Raw genomic sequence first — 19,098 nt, 5'->3', positions numbered from 1 at the left:
CTTTTTGTTTGGTGTTCAATAATTTGACTATAGTGTTTTTAAGTATGGATCTCTTTGAGTTTGCTGTACTTGGTGTTGTTGAGCTTCTTGGATGCATAGATTCATGTATTTCATAAAATATGGGACATTTTGGCTATTCTTTCTTTTTTTTTTTTTTTTTTGTGATGGAGTCTCACTCTGTCCCCTAGTCTGGAGTGCAGTGGCACAATCTTAGCTCACTGCAACCTTTACCTCCCAGGTTCAAGCGATTCTCCTGCCTCAGCCTCCCAAGTAGCTGGGATTACAGGTGCCCACCCCTATGCCTGGCTAATTTTTGTATTTTTAGTAGAGATGACGTTTCACCATGTTGAACAGACTGGTGTTGAACTCCTGACCTCAGGTGATCCACCCACCTTGGCTTCCCAAAGTGCTGGGATTACAGGCGTGATCCACTGTGCCCCGCCTATTATTTGTTTAGGTAGTCTTTCTGCTACTTTCTCCTTGTCTCCTCTTTCTGGGACTCTCGTTATGCATATGTTGATCTATTTGATGATGTCACACAGGTCCCTTAGGCTTGGATCACTTTTCTTCATTCTTTTCTTTTGTGCTTCTCTAGCTGCATAATTTCAATTGTCCTATATTCAAGTTTGCCCCTCCCTCCCTCCCTCCCTTCCTTCCTTCCTTTCCTTTCCTTTCCTCCCTCCCTCTTCCTTTCCTTCTTCCCTTCCTCCCTCCCTCTTCCTTCCCTCCCTCCCTCTCTTTTTTCTTTCTCTCTTTCTCTCTTCCACTCTCTCTCTCTCTCTTTCTCTCTTTCTGATGGAGTCTTGCTCTGTTGCCCAGGCTGCAGTGTAGTGGCATGACCTTGGCTCACTGCAACCTCTGCCTCCCTGGTTCAAGAGATTCTCCTGCCTCAGCCTCCCAAGTCACTGACACTACAGGCATGTGCCACCATCCCTGGCTAATTTTCTTTGGATTTTTAGTAGAGACAGGGTTTCAACATGTTGGTCAGGCTGGTCTCAAACTCCTGACCTCAAATGATCTGCCTGCCTCGGCCTCCCAAAGTGCTGGGATTACAGGTGTGAGTCACTGCACCCAGTCTGATTATTTCTGGTGCCTGTTTAAACCTATTGTTGTAACCTCCTAGTGATTTTTCATTTCATTTCAGCTCCAGAATTTATAATTGGTTCTTTTTTGGTAATTTCTTTCTCTTTACTGATATTCTCTATTTGGTGATACTTCATGCTTCTGGCTTCCTTAGTCCTTTGTACATGGTTTGCCCTAACTCTGAGCATTTAAAATACAGGTGATTTAGTTTTTGTCCACTAAGTCCAATGTCTGGCTTCCTCAGGGATAATTTCTATTAATTTCTTCAGAGTATGCTTGTGAATGGTTCATACTTTCTTGTTTCTTTGCATGCTTCATAAATGTTTGTCAAAAACTCAGCATTTTGATAATCACAATGTGGCAACTCTGCAAAGTAGATTCTGCCCCCACCCTTCACCCCTGCCAAGGGTTTGTTGTTGCTATTTGTTGTGGGCTGTTGTTATTTGTTACTGACTTTTCAAAACTACTTTTGTAACATCTGTATTGTTTGTTGTGTGAGGCCGCTGAAGTCTGTGTTCCATTAGCTTAGTGGTCAGCTAGTATTTTTAACAGAGTAACCTTAAATGCCGAAAACCCCCAACCCATAAAAGAAAGAGGGGAAATACAAACAAACAAATGATAAACGTACCTACAGAAACTCTTCCAGTCTTTAGAGATTGGCTCTGTGTTGGTATACTCCTTTAACACTTAGCCAGGTTGTTTATAATTCTGTCTTAACTTTCTCTTCTTGAATGTGCACATCTTGAAGGTCAGCCAGAAGTGGAGGCTTAGGGTCTTCTCAGGCCTTTTCTGAGCACTCCACCCATGCTGGGCATGCACGTGATTCCCTGGTACACGCAAGAGCTTTTAAAGGCCCTATTCCCCCACTTATGTTCTTCCTCAAGCTCTTCCTTCCCAGACTTTTTGGTCTTTCTATTACTTGTCTCAGGCTGCTACAGCCAGTACTTTTGCCCTTGCTGCTCTTGGCAAATGCCCAAATGCAAATGCTACCCTTGCTCTAGTCCATCAGGGAGCTGCCAGCCAGGTCCAAACACACTCCCCTGTTTCTTTGAGAACAGAGTCTGTGTTGTTCACTCTGGCACTAGCAGCCTGTGTCGGGAATTCATGCTGCCAACTTCATGGCCACCAGCGATCTGGAGAAGGAGGGATGGCAAGTAGGCAGTTTAAAACACCACAGTGCTCTCGTAGTACATTGCAGCAGCTTCTTTCTTCATTATACTTTCCCTGGTTGCTGTACGTTTGTGGCTAGATTTCAGAGTTCTGTAAAAGTTGATTAGGACAGCTTTTGCCAGTTGTATTTGTGGAGCACCGGAATTCCTTACTATGCCATTTTTGGTGATGCTGCTTCTCTCATAATTCTTAAAATTTTGATTTTGTACTCATAGAAAGAACTTAATTTCTTTTAGACATTGATTTTAATAATATATCACTCTTACATACATGTAAAAAGGACAATATAAGTAAATTGCTTAAGATATTTCCAAATGCTTTCATGTTCACTCACTGTCTCCTCTGAATCACTTTTCATTTCAGAGTCATTGCCCTGCAGGTTTTTATACACCACTGCTCTCCATTCCATCAAGACAGTGAGCGCTGTAGCATTTCTTTAGAAAGTGCTCTCTGCCATCATTCTCAGGATTCACTCCCAGCCACTGGCACCCATATGTGGACAAAGACAAACATCCTAACTGACACTCTGGACAACAGTGATTGTCAGATGCATCTGAATTTCAATAAAATATTTTAAAAAGTGCATTTAATAATTGACAAGATGTGGGATGTATTTTTCCTGAGAAGTCAGATGAGGAAGTGATTAAGTCAGTCACAGAAAGCACCATCAAGGCAGACACCATTTTAAGCCAGTCTGTAACAAATGGAAGGCTCTTGCCAGCGGAGTGGTACGGAGGAGAAAGAGCTCTCAGTAGAACCATCAGCTTCATACACAGGAAACCAGGCAGGTCCTACCAGGTTTTGGAGTTGAGTCAGGTGCCAGTTGTTGTGAGAGGAAACTGACTTCTTGAAGTGGGCAGTGGAGGGCTCCCACTTGAGAATTGAAACTCCATTCTCTAGGCCAAGAAAGCTTCAGCAGATTCTAAGGAACACAGTGATGTGACAGGCTCTCTTGGGTGGCCATCTGGAGAATGGATTGGACAGGGCAAGCTGTGAGTCCAGACCTGCTGCACCCTTCCTGGGGGAGCAGGTGCAGCTGCAGCATCACTGTCACCAAGGAGGCAGCTGGGGACCTGGGGTGCAAGGAGCCTGGCAGAGGGGCTGCCAGGTGTGGGCCAGGGACAGATGAATCCACTTGATTCATAGGCTGGAAAGAGAAACTGCTTTTCCTTTTCTGTTGTGGAGAATGTGAGCAGGTATTTGGCAGGTGGGACACCCAACCCACAGAATCCAATGCCTGTTGTCAGCTCTGGCTATTTTACAATCTGGGGACTCAGCCTCTTAGATTCTAGAAGCTGAAGTACACATTTAAATTGTTACCAGTCACAGCAGGTTTCAATGACATGCGCATGCTTTAACAGCATGAGGGGTGCGTGACCCCAACAAGCAATAATTTTGTTCCTTTAACTCTTGTCCTTCCTTTTCCAAACTCACACATTGGCAATAAGGTTCATCCTAAAAAAGTCAGTATTTTTGGATATAAACATGTAACATATAAAAATTTCATGGCCAGGTGTGGTGGCTCATGCCTGTAATCCCAGCACTTTGGGAGGCCAAGGCAGGCAGATCACCTGAGGTCAGGAATTGGAGACCAGCCTGGCCAACATGGTGAAACCTCGTCTGTACTGAAAATTACCTGGGCATGGTGGCACACGCCTATAATCCCAGCTACTCAGGAGGCTGAGGCAGGAGAATTGCTTGAGCCCGGGAGACAGAGGTTGCAGTGAGCCAAGATCGTGCCACTCTACTCCAGCCTGGCCAACAGAGCAAGACTCTATCTTAAAAAAAAAAAAAAAAAAAAAAATTCACTACTATGACACAAAAACACAGAAAAATAAGCCGTGGTTAGAATAGCCTGAAGGCAGAAGGTAAACAAAACCATCTAATCTGATAGTTGAGAATAACAATCTGAAGAAAGCACTAAAAAGTTTCCCATCTCTTGAAACTTCATTTCATATTTACGTTTAGAGAGCAGTGCTCAAAAATGTTTTATTTTTTCAGACTACAATTTGGAGCAGAACTGCTCTTCTGCCATCTGAAGTATCCAAATATGATCCCTAGGATGAGAGACAGCTGAATTGTGGTCAACTCCATCCTATGAATGAAGGGAAGTCAGACTGGCTTTCGGACCCCAAGAGCATATATTAACAGCATATATTAACTCAAACACATTTTAACAGTTTTCAACCTCCTGAATTTCTTTCTTTTTTTTTTTTTTTTGAGACGGAGTCCTGCTCTGTCGCCCAGGCTGGACTCAGCCTCCCTAGTAGTTGGGACTAGAGGTACCTGCCACCACGCCTGGCTAATTTTTTGTGTTTTTAGTAGAGACAGGGTTTCACCGTGTTAGCCAGGAGGGCCTCCATCTCCTGACCTTGTGATTTGCCTGCCTCGGCCTCCCAAAGTGCTGGGATTACAAGTGTGAACCACCATGCCTGGCCTTTTTTTTTTTTTTTTGATACGGAGTTTTACTCTGTTGCCTAGGCTGAAGTGCAATGGCGTGATCTCGGCTCATTGCAAATTCCGCCTCTAGGTTTCAAGCGATTATCCTGCCTCAGCCTCCCAAGTAGCTGGGATTACAAGGCACCTGCCATCATGCCCGGCTAATTTTTGCATTTTTGTAGAGACAAGGTTTCACCATGTTGGCCAGGCTGGTCTTGAACTCTTGATCTCAGGTGATCCGCCCACCTCGGCCTCTCAAAAGTGCTGGGATTACAGGCGTGAGCTACTGCGCCAGGTCTAGGCAAGAGCTTTCTAACCGCTTCATGTAAAGCACCTCAATATGCATCACTGTCATGTAAACTCAACTTAGTGTTAATAAATATAGCTTTGGGAGGCGGAGGCAGGTGGATCACGAGGACAGAAGATCGAAACCATCCTGGCTAACACGGTGAAACCCCGTCTCTACTTAAAATACAAAACTAGCGGGGCGTGGTGTCATGCGCCTGTAATCCCAGCTTCTCGGGAGGCTGAGGCAGGAGAACCGCTTGAACCCGGGAGGCGGAGGTTGCAGTGAGCTGAGAGCGTGCCACTGCACTCAAGCCTGGCGACAGAGCGAGACTCCGTCTCAAAAATAAAAAGTAATTATATTGACTATCGGAATCAGTAAATCATCTCACTGAAAATAGTCTGAGTTGTTTTTAGGAGGATATGGTTATCCCTTATAAATATTTATTTTGCATTCCCTAAGTGATTAGAGAGGGCTTTAATAGTGTTTCTGTGGCTTCTTAAATATATGAGAACGAAAAAAAATTGTGCTAGAACTTTTTCTGGATGTAAGTCCACACTTACATGCATTGCTGGATTCGAGTCTTAATAGGTAATTGTGTGACATCATCATTGCGTACCCGCTCAGTAACTCTAAAGAAATACATTTGTTCTTTAGGAAACCTATTAAATATCCCATAATGCAACATTAGAAATGACCTCTGGAACTGACTGCAGAAACTGCGCACAATTAGTAGGCTTGGTGTTCTGACGCAGATCTGGTGAGAGGCCTACGGAGGAAGAGACTCGACATGGAGCAGGTGTGACTAGGGATAGTGATTTAATAGATTTGGGCTGGGCATGGTGGCTCACGCCTGTAATCCCAGCACTTTCGGAGGGTGAGGCCGGCGAATCTCTTAAGCCCAGGAGTTTGAAACCAGCCGAGACAACATTGTGAGATCCCATCTCAATTTTTTTTTTTTTTTTTTTGGGAGGGAGTCTCGCTCTGTCGCCCAGGCTGGAGTGCAATGGCAGATATCGGCTCACTGCAACCTCTGCCTCCGGGGTTCAAGCGATTCTCCTGCCTCAGCCTCCTGAGGAGCTGGGATTACAGGCACGCGCCACTATGCTTGGCCAATTTTTGTATTTTTAGTAGAAATGGGGTTTTACCATGTTGGCCAGGCTGGTTTCAAACTCCTGACCTCAAGTGATCCGCCCACCTCAGCTTCCCAAAGTGCTGGGATTACAGGCATGAGCCACTGCGCCCGGCTGAAAAAAACCTATATTTTAAATTTAAAATAATAAATGGGTCTGACCAGAAATGCCTGCCTCAAATTGCAGGACACATGACAAAGCCCATCCTTACTTAAGACATTTTCAGTGTGCTGTGGGTCTACCGGGATGTAACCCCATAGTGAGCCAAGGCCCATCTGCATCCTGCTATAGCTACTGGTAGGTATCTTACCCGTCTCCCAAAAGGGACCCAACTACCTTAGGTTAAAGGCACTTTTTTGGAATATTTAACAGGGAAAGAGCCTGGAACTAAAAACAGGTCTAACGCAAGATACTGCCACACGATGGCACTGCTTCCGTGGAACTGGAAGAGACGCGGGCGCGGGAGCTGGGTGGGGGCGGGCGCTGGGCTCTGCGGGGTTGGGGAGTGGCGTGCGGCGGGAGAGCCCGCACCTCGAGGGGGCCGGCGGAGGACACGATGTCGTGACTGTGTCTCCCCCATCTGCTCTGCTTTTGGCGAAGGGGTCGCGCTGCCTTTTCAGCCAGGACGCAGCAGCCGCGTCGCTGGGCCTCGACCCCCAGGGCCGGCCGGACCCGGGACCTTCGAGGAGAGCAGCGAGAACCGGCCCGCATTCCCCGAGGCGCCCGAGTGCGGTGCGAGCAGCCCTCTCCGCCTGCCAGGCCGCCGCCTGGGGACCTCACGACGAGGCTGTGGCTGTCCCCACGTCCCGTCCCCCGCGCCTCTTCCCGCATCTGGTCCCACGGTGGAGGCGCGGGGCGAGGGTCTCACACGCGTGCCCACGGTCGGGGGGCGTCCTTGAACGCGCAGGTCCTCTCCCACGTGTCCCCACCCCCCCGCCCTCCGGCGACAGGAGCGGGCCTGCGGCGCGCGCGGTGTGGCCAAGTCCTGGTTTTGATTTCACTCCCAACCCCTAGGAGCGAGGAGGTTCCAAGCCCACAAACAGGAAGGAGAGAAGGCCCTGGAGTGCGGGCAGAGGGAGTGTCATTCCCAGCAGCGCAGCGCGGGCCGGCCAGGGCCGGGGAGGGGGCACTAGCGCGCGTACCCTACTGCAACGCGCCTGGGGGTCCCCCGGGTCTGGGAGGGGGTCCAGGGGAGGAGCAGAGAGAGGACGTGCCCCTGGAAGCCTCGGGGCAGCTCCGGGGGGCTCCCAGGGCGCCCCCGCCCCTTCCCCCGCGGCCCTGGGGCGCCCCCGCGGTGCCGGAGCCGGGGCGGGGCGTGCACGTCAGCCGGGGCTAGAAAAGGCGGCGGGGCTGGGCCCAGGGAGGTGACAGCCAGTCTTGGACGCAGAGCCCGGCCCGACGCCGCCATGAGCGCCGCGCTCTTCAGCCTGGACGGCCCGGCGCGCGGCGCGCCCTGGCCTGCGGAGCCTGCGCCCTTCTACGAGCCGGGCCGAGCGGGCAAGCCGGGTCGCGGGGCCGAGCCGGGGGCCCTAGGCGAGCCAGGGGCCGCCGTCCCCGCCATGTACGACGACGAGAGCGCCATCGACTTCAGCGCCTACATCGACTCCATGGCCGCCGTGCCCACCCTGGAGCTGTGCCACGACGAGCTGTTCGCCGACCTCTTCAACAGCAATCACAAGGCGGGCGGCACGGGGCCCCTGGAGCTTCTGCCCGGCGGCCCCGCGCGCCCCTTGGGCCCGGGCCCCGCAGCTCCGCGCCCGCTCAAGCGCGAGCCCGATTGGGGCGACGGCGACGCGCCCGGCTCGCTGCTGCCCGCGCAGGTGGCCGCGTGCGCACAGACCGTGGTGAGCCTGGCGGCCGCAGGGCAGCCCACACCGCCCACGTCGCCGGAGCCGCCGCGCAGCAGTCCCGGGCCGACCCCGGCGCCCGGCCCCGCCCGGGAGAAGAGCGCCGGCAAGAGGGGCCCGGACCGCGGAAGCCCCGAGTACCGGCAGCGGCGCGAGCGCAACAACATCGCGGTGCGCAAGAGCCGCGACAAGGCCAAGCGGCGCAACCAGGAGATGCAGCAGAAGCTGGTGGAGCTGTCGGCCGAGAATGAGAAGCTGCACCAGCGCGTGGAGCAGCTCACGCGGGACCTGGCCGGCCTCCGGCAGTTCTTCAAGCAGCTGCCCAGCCCGCCCTTCCTGCCGGCCGCCGGGACCGCAGACTGCCGGTAACGCGCGGCCGGGGCGGGAGAGACTCAGCAACCACCCATACCTCAGACCCGACGGCCCGGAGCGGAGCGCGCCCTGCCCCGGCGCAGCCAGAGCCACCGGGCACCCGCTGCAGTTTCTTGGGACATAGGAGCGCGAAGAAGCTACAGCCTGGACTTATACCACCACTGAACTGCGAGAGAAGCTAAACGTGTTTATTTTCCCTTAAATTATTTTTGTAATGGTAGCTTTTTCTACATCTTACTCCTGTTGATGCAGCTAAGGTACATTTGTAAAAAGAAAAAACCAGACTTTTCAGACAAACCCTTTGTATTGAGATAAGAGGAAAAGACTGAGCATGCTCACTTTTTTATATTAATTTTTACAGTATTCGTAAGAATAAAGCAGCATTTGAAACCGCCCCTGCTTCCTATATTCGCAGTGACTCCCGCCCGCCCGCCGGTGGCGCAGGACCCGGCTGGGGAAGGGTGCGTTCCGGACCCGCAGGCAGCGAGCACCAGGGAGCCCGGGCGCCAGGTGTGTGTGTGTGTGTGTGTGTGTGTGTGTGTGTGCGTGTGGGCGGGCGGGGGGATGGGGAGTAGGCCTGAGCTGCTCAGGAGAGAGGGTCTGTGTCGCTTTTGAAACGCGCTAAAGGCTCCCTCCTAGTCTTATTTAACTTGCTTAAGCTCGGTGGAGCACGGCTGAGCTCAGGTAAGCTAGCAGTTTTCCAGCAGAAGGTGCGCTCCCCAAGACGTGGGGGAAGGGTTGGCTGTTTGGGGGGCCCCTGCTAAGAACAGTCCAAGAGCTCCCTAACTGTAGAGGCTGCTGGAGGGGCGAGGGGCAGAAGCCCGGCTGAATCATCTCCCACTTTCCCGGGACTTTGCTTTCACTTTCCTCAGTCTTGTGGACAGTCAAGATTTTCAAAAGTGCTCCAGAAAAGCCGGAATAGTCATGTAGTGGATTAAAAGGGCAGTCAAAAAACTGCTTTTAAGACCAGCTGTCTTGCCTGTAATTGCAATGTTTTAAGATTTAATTTTAAAAAAGCCTTCTGCCTTTACCCCAGGAACACTTGGTATCAGGCACCATTTCTTGGTCGTAGGCTGCTACGTGTTTCTTATTAACCATAGCCTGTCATGATTATATTTCTATGAGGAAGGCAACAAAATATAGTGTCCAAACATGATTAATTCTTGGTTTAAATCTCTGCCAGCAAAGCAAATGATAACGGACTGTTCCTTAGTCTGTGATCTTTGCTCTCCGTGCACATTACCCAGCCTGATTAAACAGGTGTGTGGTGGAGCCAGCTATCCCCACCACCATTCAGCAGAGCGACGATCAGAGCGGTTCAGAGAGTACACTTTATGGTTAACAGTTTCACCTCTGATACAGTTCCCTAGAACATTTTCCAAAAAGTAGTGAACTTCAAAGTGCTTAAGTTTGACATTTATTGTAATAGAACAGTAATATAGTATGGGGCAAAGGTTTACGCTTTGCAGGGTATTCTTTGGGGGAATGTTAAAACAAATACTGTTAAGAAAAACATGCTCAATCCTGGTAAAATGTTCAACTTGTTAAAATTACAAATGAAGTTTTTCTTCTCATATATTGCCTAAATACCAAATGAAGAGCTTAAGCTTAAGATTCAACGTGAAAACAAGAGTATGTTCCTAAATTTGCAGAAAAAAACAGATAAAACTGTAGAAAAAGGTATTTTGATTTACAGTTCACAAAACTATATCTTAACATTTCCCCAGAAAAATACGTTTTAGGATCGTAAACTACATTCACTGTGTCCATAGTTAACAAGTAACTACCCCAAATCACCACCACCACCACCCTTGCAGCCACATTGCAAAGTTCACAGATCCTGCGGCAACTCCTGGTGTTCTGCAGAGGCCCCTCCTGCACTCAGAAGCTCGATTTCCTCCAATCCAATGCAGCTGGTCGGGTGGGCGGTTACGGACTGGACGAAACAATTTAACAACCCCACCTCCTTTCCCAGGACACTCTTCACTTCGTAGCTCTGCAGTGATAAAAGGCACGCTGGTTAAAGCAAACAGCCTGGGACATACTGTTCCCAACAACACGGAAAACCAGAGAGCCAGAGTGGGAATGCCCTTTCCCCAGTCCACAACCTTCCACGCCTCAAATGGCTGAGAACAGTGGTAGGAAAGAGAAACAAATGAAGAGCTATTACATATATATATATCCATTTATTTTAGCAAGTGAAGGAACTACCCCATTTTGGTAAATGAATTCTATTTTTACTTGGGTGGGACATGATGCACACAGGCTCTGCTGGGAAGGCCACGGCTGGGCACACAGTGCCCACAGCTGTCTCCCACTTCCTTTAGGACACTTCCTCAATCTAGCAACACTTCCCGTCAAGGGATTTCCTGGTGCTTCGCCCCAAACTTCCTTCCTTAATAGGATCCCATTTCTTCTAGAGTTAAACTGGGCTAAAATCCTCTGTGTTTTTGTAATGAGACTTCGCTTTTTCTTCAAATTCTTTTTGGTTAGTCCCAGGTGAGTTTCATCTCCAGGTAAGACAGGTACAGGGAGTCCTTGGCCCCCATCCCTGACGAAGCTGAGAGGGTGTGGTGCACCCCATTATAGATGAAGCTGCAGAATGACGCTGCGGGTAGGGTTGAAAATAAAGGCTCAAAAGCACTGAGATATTGCAGCTCTGTCTTTCTGGGAGATTAAAGCCCTAGAAGGAAACGCCATTTGCAGTGTAATATCACGGACACCCCACACCCCTCCTCTGTGCAAGGCACTTGGCAGTTGCTACAGCAGTTCTGTTTGGTGTCTGTTAACTCATCCCTCCCATCATTATGGTGTCATGGCCAAAGAGACTGAGCCTGGAGAAGCCAGACAATGTGGCCAAAGCAGGCAGAGTGTGGCTCCTTGGTGCCCTTCCCTTCAAAAGTGCGTGTCTCACTCACTACCTTTCTCTGAGTTTGAGCTGGCTTCAGTGTCTGGCTTCTCATGAACAGAGTGCAGTGGAAGGGACACCAAGTGATGTTCCATGCTTGGTTAGGAAAGGTGCCCAGCTTCCAGCTGGTCCTTGGGATCCACACACATGCTCTGAGGGAGTCCAGCCAGAGCTGCAGCCTGGACATAGGAGCCTTCTGTGACTCCTGTCAACCTTGGGCGCTAATGCCCAGTGGAGCCAAGGGGAGCTATCCTGATGGAGCCCTGTCCAAACAAGAGTTCTGTGCACAGAATGAATACTGATGCCACCAAGTTTTGAGATGGTTTGTTTTGCAAAAGTAAATGTCAGGATCAGTCTGGGATGTGAACGCTACTGATGCCAACTCGTGGGGGGACTTTTATTTTCCCATTTGTAAGACAGGCATGATGCCTATTCACTGTGTTTTGTCAAGAGTTTTGGCTTCCTTGGTGAAAAAGAATAAAGTCAACAGAATGGTTTAATGTAATGGTGGGGGCAGTGGGTGTTACTGGTCAAGACAGGTGAAGAGATGGAACTTGGCGATGGAAGTTGAGGCCTTCTCAAGGGCTCTGAGGTGGCATGGACGGCAAGTGCAGCTGCTTACTCGCTCCCAGCCACTGTGAGTAGAGCTGGGCATGGGGTAAAGAGCCTCCTAAGTTGTCTACTTCCAGGCTTAGAACTTACCCCACAGTCCACTGGTGTTGGCCCTGAAACCAGAGCACCCAAAAAGGTGATATTGAGGGGTTTATTACGAGCTCATGTGGGCCCGTCACTGAAGAGATGGCAGTGAGCAGGACAGACTCTCCAGGCTGCTGGACTAGAGGTGACACCAGTGGGTACAGAAGCAGAAGCAGGGGGTCACCGCACAGGGAGGGAGGGTGGAGGTGGCATGGTGGACATCCTTCTGTTGTCTAACAGTTTCAGTTAGTCTTGCATGTTTGTGCAAGTGTGAAACAGATGACCCTGTGGTCTTCTGGAGTAAAAGTACACAATTCTGACTTGGAAAAAGCCAGCAAAAAATCATTTATTTGTAAAATGTTAGGTTTGGCTATATTATCTGTAAATGGAGTTTAAAATTTTTTATTATTATTTTTTTTGAGACTGAGTCTTGCTCTGTCACCCAGGCTGGAATGGAGTGGTGTGAGCTCTGCTCACTACAACCTCTGCCTCCTGGGTTCAAGCAATTCTCCTGCCTCAGCCTTCCAAGTAGCTAGGATTATAGGCGCACACCACCGTGCTGGCTAATTTTTATATTTTTAAGAGAGATGGGTTTTCACCACGTTGGCCAGGCTGGTCTCAAACTCCTGACCTCAGGTGATCTGCCCAACTGGGCCTCCCAAAGTGCTGGGATTACAGGTGTCAGCCACTATGCCCAAGTAATAAATCTTTTATGTGTGGGAGAAATTAACATGGAGAGTGTTAAACAACCATATCAGCAGACTCCCAAGCACTATTCATATGAATGTGCGTCTGCACAGGTGTAAAATGTGCTCTCTTAAAAAATCACTACATATGTTCCTTTAACTTTTCCTTTTCTGAAAGCTAAGGAAACAAACTTCAAGTTCCATGTCACAATAATGTTACTATTGAGAAATGAGATGCACAACTACAGACAATCCTATTGTTTTCACATATCTTGAACACATTACAGTACAGGCATAAAGCTTGACACTCACATATCTTAACCGAAACAGTACATTTGCCCCAGGGAATGGAGTCACTGATCTTGTGGAAAGCCCCAATTTGATTCTCTGAATTTTGGTGAATGTGCATGCTCACCCAGAAAACTGACAGAATCCATACTGGGTATCTCTCAGCTAATGTCTCTACCTAGGCCCCTCTGGCACCTATCTTCTATCAGCTTCTTTCCAGATCTGCAGTAAAGACCTGATCAGCCACTGTGAGTAGAGCTGGGCATGGGGTAAAGAGCCGCCTAAGTTGTCTACTTCCAGGCTTGGAACTTACCCCACAGTCCACTGGTGTTAGCCCTGAAACCAGAGCACCCAAAAAGGTGATATTAAGGCCGCTGCCACCCTCTGGCTCTCACCCAATGCATGCACATACACACATGCACACACATACACACATGTACGCATATGTCAAGCAAATGTGCATACACAGCATAGTCAAGTGGACACATATGCACATGGGCAAAAGTGCTCTGAAGCGCACACACTGCAGAACGTGGACACACGTGCACTCAGGTACACACGCCTTTGAGCTCTTTATAAGCAGGGCTTTTACCTATGGGAATATTCTAGTTGACAAGTTAAATGTATAGGAGGAACAAGCGCCTTAGCCAGAAGGAAACCAAGTGAAGGAAGGAGGATTTCTGCCAGGGTTCCTGGTCTCTGGATCTCTAAAGAGGGGTGGGGATCGGAAGGGGTGTCAAGCACTGTCCATTGCTGGAGGCTTCCTGGATGGTGACCAGCTACGCCCAGCAGGCAGCTGCTGCCACAGCACTGTCCCGCCCTTCTGAGTAGCATGGAGCAGCTGGAGAGCTGTGTGCCATGCCCAGGTGTTGTTGGTTCAATCTGTTGAGGTTGTGGGTTTTGGTTCCTTTTGTCATGCATTCTCAAACGCGCATTTCAAATGCTTTCTCCCAACATTCTCCATCAAGATGCGTTCCCTGAAAACTCAGATCTGCCATCTTTAGCACCTACTCAAACCCCCCTAGTTGGAAACTTCTACCCGGTCAGCTGTGGGCAGTTCCCCCCTTTCTGGGCACTGCCTCCTCCTTTCTTCCTCCCTCCCCACAGGACTCAGACAAGGAGACAAGGAATTGGCCGACAGGCACCGCTGTGTGGTCGGTTGCCTGCTATACATTTAAACTTCCTTAAGGACAGAAAAGCACATATGCTGTTCCCCATTATGCCCCTTGGGCTGGCTCCCAACTCTGCAGGTGGTCACTCTGTGGGGCAACAATGACTTTCCCTCTGTGGAATGTCTTTGCCTTGGGCACTGCACTCATCCCCCTAGCAGGGAAATATGGGCACTACCTTGCTGGGACATTGGGAGGTTGAAAGGGGAAACGTGAGAAGGCAGTAGGCTCAGTTCCTGGCCCGTGGTGATGACTCACCTTTTGTACCACTGGGGAACACTTGCTGATGAGCCTCCACAGTCCAGCTTCAGCATCAATCCCTGTGTGCAGCAGCTCAGGGACAGTTCCGAGCTGGAGCTCGGGGACACTGAGGAGCTTTAAAGCTGGTGGGTGTTGTGCCAGGAAGGAGCAGAAACTCTTTTTTTTTTTTTTATTTTGAGCTGGAGTCTTGCTCTGTCGCCTAGGCTGGAGTATGGCACAATCTCAGCTCACTGCAACCTCTACCTCCCCAGTTCCAGTGATTTTCCTGCCTTAGCCTCCCAAGTAGCTGGGGTTACAGATGAGCACCACCTCCCCCAGCTAATTTTTTTGTATTTTTTTTTTTTTTTGAGACGGAGTCTTGCTCTGTCGCCCAGGCTGGAGTGCAGTGGCCAGATCTCAGCTCACTGCAAGCTCCGCCTCCCGGGTTCACGCCATTCTCCCGCCTCAGCCTCCGGAGTAGCTGGGACTACAGGCGCCCGCCACCTCGCCCGGCTAGTTTTTTGTATTTTTAGTAGAGACGGGGTTTCACCGTGTTAGCCAGGATGGTCTCGATCTCCTGACCTCGTGATCCACCCGTCTCGGCCTCCCAAAGTGCTGGGATTACAGGCTTGAGCCACCGCGCCCGGCTGTATTTTTAATAGAGATGTGATTTCACCATCTGGACCACCAACAGCCAGGATGGTCTCGAATTCCTGACCTCAGGTGATCTGCCTGCCTCGGCCTCTCAAAGTGCTGGGATTACAGGCATGAGCCACCATGCCCAGCCGAAGAGCAGAAACTCTTTAGAGCATGCAGGTGATTCTAGTGTGTAGTCACTTGTGATCCTCAAAGATCCCGCTCACAGACTTATCCATGTTCCAGTTTAATCCAACTCTGATAGACATGGTTTAGATGAGAGAGGACAAACTGCTGCTCTACCTCATGGGGCTTCTGGCCCCTCCTGAGGTGCAGTGGGCGAGAGGGTGGCAGGGGTAGTGGGGGAGGGAGGAGTCTCCACAGGACAGGTCAAGTCACCACAAATTTGGGTTGGATACTTGGGAGGCTGAGGCGGGGGGATCGTTTGAGCCCAGGAGTTCGAGGCTGTAGTGAGCTTATGGTTGTGTCACTGCACTCCAGCCTGGATGACAGAGTAAGACTCTGCCTAAAAAAAATAAAAAAAAGTATTCTGGCTAGACTCTGGCCATGGGGACCCATTAGACAAAGACCCCTATTTGACCACAGAGCTCCAGGCACGACTGGCCTCCCCAGTCACCACACACCCTTCCAGTGTGGCCCAAGTCAGCTCCCTGGATGTGGAGCCCACTGTGGTTCCAGATGTCTCTTGTGAACTGGGGCTGTGCCCAGGGGCCACTGAGTGGCTGGTCCCTTTCTGTGGCTATTCTAGGAGCCACTTGTGGTGCTTTTAAATGGCTTTGATATGACACAGGTGGCATCTCCAGGACACATGTCTCATTTATGAGGTTCAAATTTCACACAGCAGAAACTCTTTGGCCCATCAATTATATATTTAGGTGGCTTTTCTTGGAGAAGCCACCCTGCTTTACTAAGCTTCACCACAGTGACTCTCAGGGCAGGACAGTCACATTGCCGGTTATTCAGAGTCTGGAATACCCAGTGTTTAAAAAAAGAAAGAAAGGAAAAAAAAGCATCTTGGGGAATTCCATCCTATTAATATGACACCTTGGCAGTAGGACTCCAACCTCAAGAATGTGTTTCTGTAATCAAAGCCAGGGGACAGGGTGGGCGCAGTGGCTCATGCCTGTAATCCCATCACTTTGGAAGCCCAAGGCGGGAGGGTCACCTGAGGTCAAGAGTTCCAGACCAGCCTGGCCAGCATGGTGAAACCCAATCTCTACTAAAAATACAAAAATTAGCTGGGAGTGGTGGCTCATGCCTGTAGTCTCAGCTACTCGGGAGGGTGAGGCAGGAGAATCGCTTGAACCTGGGAGGCAGAGGTTGCAGTGAGCCGAGATCATGTCACTGTGCTCTAGGCTGGACACAGAATGAGACTCTGTCTCAAAACAAATGAACAAACAAATGAAAACCAAACCAAAACAAAAAGCCAGGGGACAGCTTCCTGCATCTACCTCAAGGATGATCCAAAATAACCTCATTTCCACAGAGGAAAGGAACCCATCAGCCTGAATGGCAGACGTATCTGCATTTCACTCTCGAGTATCTATACCACTTCCTAGTGGGATGGGTTGTAATGGAACACATTTGGGAGTGGGGGCTTCCTCTGGGGATGAGTTGCTCATGCAGGCTACCGAGTGTGGGGCCCCCTGGGCTGGGCCCCCTACACTTACCCCATCTTCACCGGCGGCAAACCTCAGCAGGGAGGAAATGCTGCGCTGCAACAGCTGCAAGAGCAGAAGCAGGGCTGGGTTAAACTTCTTCCAGTACAGTAAGTGCTCAAGTTAAATCACTCATTCCCGAAAATTAACATGTTACCTCCAAACCACTTGTCTTCAGAGCTTCGGTCTCACAGTCTTAGATCAAAGATGTGTTTTAACATGGAGAGACTGTGTTCACACAGGACGCATCCTCCCACCTTTCCTAGGGAAGCTCCTAGGACCTAGAGGGAGCTCCAGATGCAACCCATCCCAGCCGAGTCCCAGCACCTCTGCAGGTGTGAGGAGGACGTGCACCTGCTTCAGCTCGGTCTCACCTTCCCTATGTTGGAGTGAGCTAGGAGTGAGTGCGTGCTCTGGCCTGGTTCCTACCTTGACCTTCACTCTGCACTGGGGTCTTGAGCGGCAGTCCAGGAAGACCTGCAGGTGCCTCTTGAGAATAGGAGATGTGACCACCCGGGAGCAGTCCCCACAGGAAAAGGCGCCTCTGGTACATGAAAAGCCAAGGAAAGACAAGGCCCCGGGAGGCACACGTCAGGAAAGCTCCAGTGGGAGACATTTGCCTAAACATGAGTGTCTGCTGAGATACAAAACGGGGCTTTACTCTCAGAATCAAGTTTCTGAGACAGGACTGCAGCTGCCTGGACTCAGCCTGTTCCAAGGGATGAACATCAGCTTCGAGTAGCACTGGCTAGAGGCCGATGAGGGGAGCAGAGGAGGGGATGCTGAGCCTCCCAGGAAGGGAAGTCAGGGCCTGGAAGGCCAGGTGTCAGGCTGCCCCCTGGCCGGGGAGAGAAAGTCGGCTCTCAGCTGCCAGCACAGTCACTGTTTTGTGCTACCATGCATGCCTGCACATGCGCTCATGTCTTCCACATGGTCCAGTGATGGCTTGTGTAAGGCCACCAGCCCAGGCGTGCCAAGGAGACATTTGCTCTTTGCTTTGTTTTGTTTTGAGATGGAGTCTCGCTCTCGCTCTGTCACCCAGGTTGGAGTGCAGTGGCATGATCTCAGCTCACTGCAACCTCCACCTCCCCCTGATTCAAGAGATTCTCCCACTTCCGCCTCCTGAGTAGCTGGGACTACAGGTGTGTGCCATCATGCCTGGCTAATTTTTGTATTTTTAAAATTAATAGTAGAGATGAGGTTTCACCGTCTTGGCCAGGCTGGTCTGGAACTCCTGACCTCAAGTGATCCACCTGCCTCAGCAGGTGGATCCCCTCACCTACAGTACTGGGATTACAGGCGTGAGCCACTGCACCTGGCCAATCTTTGTTTATTTTTTTCTTTTTTTTTTGAGACAGAATCTCACTCTGTCACCAGGCTGGAGTGCAATGGTGCGATCTCAGCTCACTGCAACCTCTGACTCCCTGGTTCAAGAGATTCTTCTGCCTCAGCCTCCCGAGCAGCTGGGATTATGGGCACACGCCACCACGCCCAGCTAATTTTTGTATTTTTAGTAAACACTGGGTTTTGCCATGTTGGCTAGGATGGTCTGGATCTCCTGACCTCGTGATCCGCCTGCCTCAGCCTCCCAAAGTGCTGGGATTACAGACGTGAGCCACCGTGCCCAGCGTCTTTGCTTTTTTTTTTTTTTTTGAGACAGAGTCTCACCCTGTCGCCCAGGCTGGAGTGCAGTGGCACAATCTCGGCTCACTGTAAGCTCCTCGTCCCAGGTTCATGCCATTGTCCTGCCTCAGCCTCCCGAGTAGCTGGGACTACAGGTGCCCGCCACCACTCTCGGCTAATTTTTTGTATTTTTAGTAGAGACAGGGTTTCACTGTGTTAGCCAGGATGTCTCGATCTCCTGACCTCATGATCCGCCTTGGCCTCTCAAAGTGCTGGGATTACAGGCGTGAGCCACTGTACCTGGCCACTTCTTTGTTTTTTAAGGAGCAGAAAAGTAATGAGCCTGTCCCGTTCTATCACATGACACTGCACTTGGGAGGCCGGAGGACTGACTTCACAGGGATGGACTGCACTGCACTGACACTGGCCCAGACCCTGAGGGAGGGCAGCACAATGGGGTGGGTAAGGACATCTGTCCAGTAGCTGCTCACTGTAAACGTGGTCTCTGTAAACATCTGCACCTTTCACAAAAACCAGGCTATATAGTCACCAAGTTTTTCTCACTTATTCATGTTTGTCCTGTTTTTTAAATTCTCCTGACTGATAATAAAGGAGGTGGGGACAAAACCCAGCACTTCTATCTCATGACAGGAGCAGCTGCAAGAATAGCAGAAATCTCAGTAAGGAAAAACCACCGGGTCCCAGGGGCCTCTTCCCTTGCCGCTCAGCAGAGGCAGAGGTTGCCCCTTGAGCTCTCGAGGGAGTCACCTGGGGCAGCAAGGCCCAGGTTCTGGGGGCTGGGTTGCTTCTGTGCCCTTTGGGTTCTAGGGCTTTCAGGACAGC

At 50.4% G+C, this 19,098-nt stretch overlaps 2 protein-coding genes across 10 annotated transcripts in view; one reads left to right on the top strand and one right to left on the bottom strand.

Moving 5' to 3' along the window:
• The first annotated feature begins 7,432 nt into the window (after positions 1 to 7,432).
• CEBPD (CCAAT enhancer binding protein delta) lies at positions 7,433 to 8,724 on the top strand. The gene has a single exon (XM_033203537.1). The coding sequence runs from the start codon at positions 7,518 to 7,520 to the stop codon at positions 8,325 to 8,327; it is 810 nt and encodes a 269-aa protein (XP_033059428.1). The 5' UTR covers positions 7,433 to 7,517; the 3' UTR covers positions 8,328 to 8,724.
• Positions 8,725 to 9,731: 1,007 nt separating this feature from the next.
• SPIDR (scaffold protein involved in DNA repair) overlaps positions 9,732 to 19,098 on the bottom strand; it is a 499,470-nt gene continuing 490,103 nt past the window's right edge. For 6 of the 9 annotated variants that reach the window (XM_033203530.1, XM_033203528.1, XM_033203529.1 and 3 more), the window contains 3 exons: positions 17,062 to 17,176; positions 16,645 to 16,698; positions 9,735 to 10,326 (listed from right to left, as the gene is read on the bottom strand). In XM_033203530.1, the coding sequence (XP_033059421.1) occupies positions 10,162 to 10,326; positions 16,645 to 16,698; positions 17,062 to 17,176 (334 nt within the window). In that variant the 3' untranslated portion in view covers positions 9,735 to 10,161. Of the gene's footprint in view, positions 10,327 to 16,644; positions 16,699 to 17,061; positions 17,177 to 19,098 lie in introns of all 9 variants that reach the window. The other 3 variants (XM_033203535.1, XM_033203536.1, XM_033203531.1) reach the window with 2 other exon arrangements.

Source organism: Trachypithecus francoisi, unplaced genomic scaffold (assembly GCF_009764315.1).
Source record: "Trachypithecus francoisi isolate TF-2019V2 unplaced genomic scaffold, Tfra_2.0 Lachesis_group7, whole genome shotgun sequence".
Taxonomy (NCBI): domain Eukaryota; kingdom Metazoa; phylum Chordata; class Mammalia; order Primates; family Cercopithecidae; genus Trachypithecus; species Trachypithecus francoisi.
Note: the sequence above shows the minus strand (reverse complement) of the source record. Positions and strands in the feature narration are given on the sequence as shown.

Coding starts and splice junctions, on each gene's coding strand:
- CEBPD (XM_033203537.1), top strand. CDS start 7,518: ATGAGCGCCGCGCTCTTCAGCCTGGACGGCCCGGCGCGCGGCGCGCCC.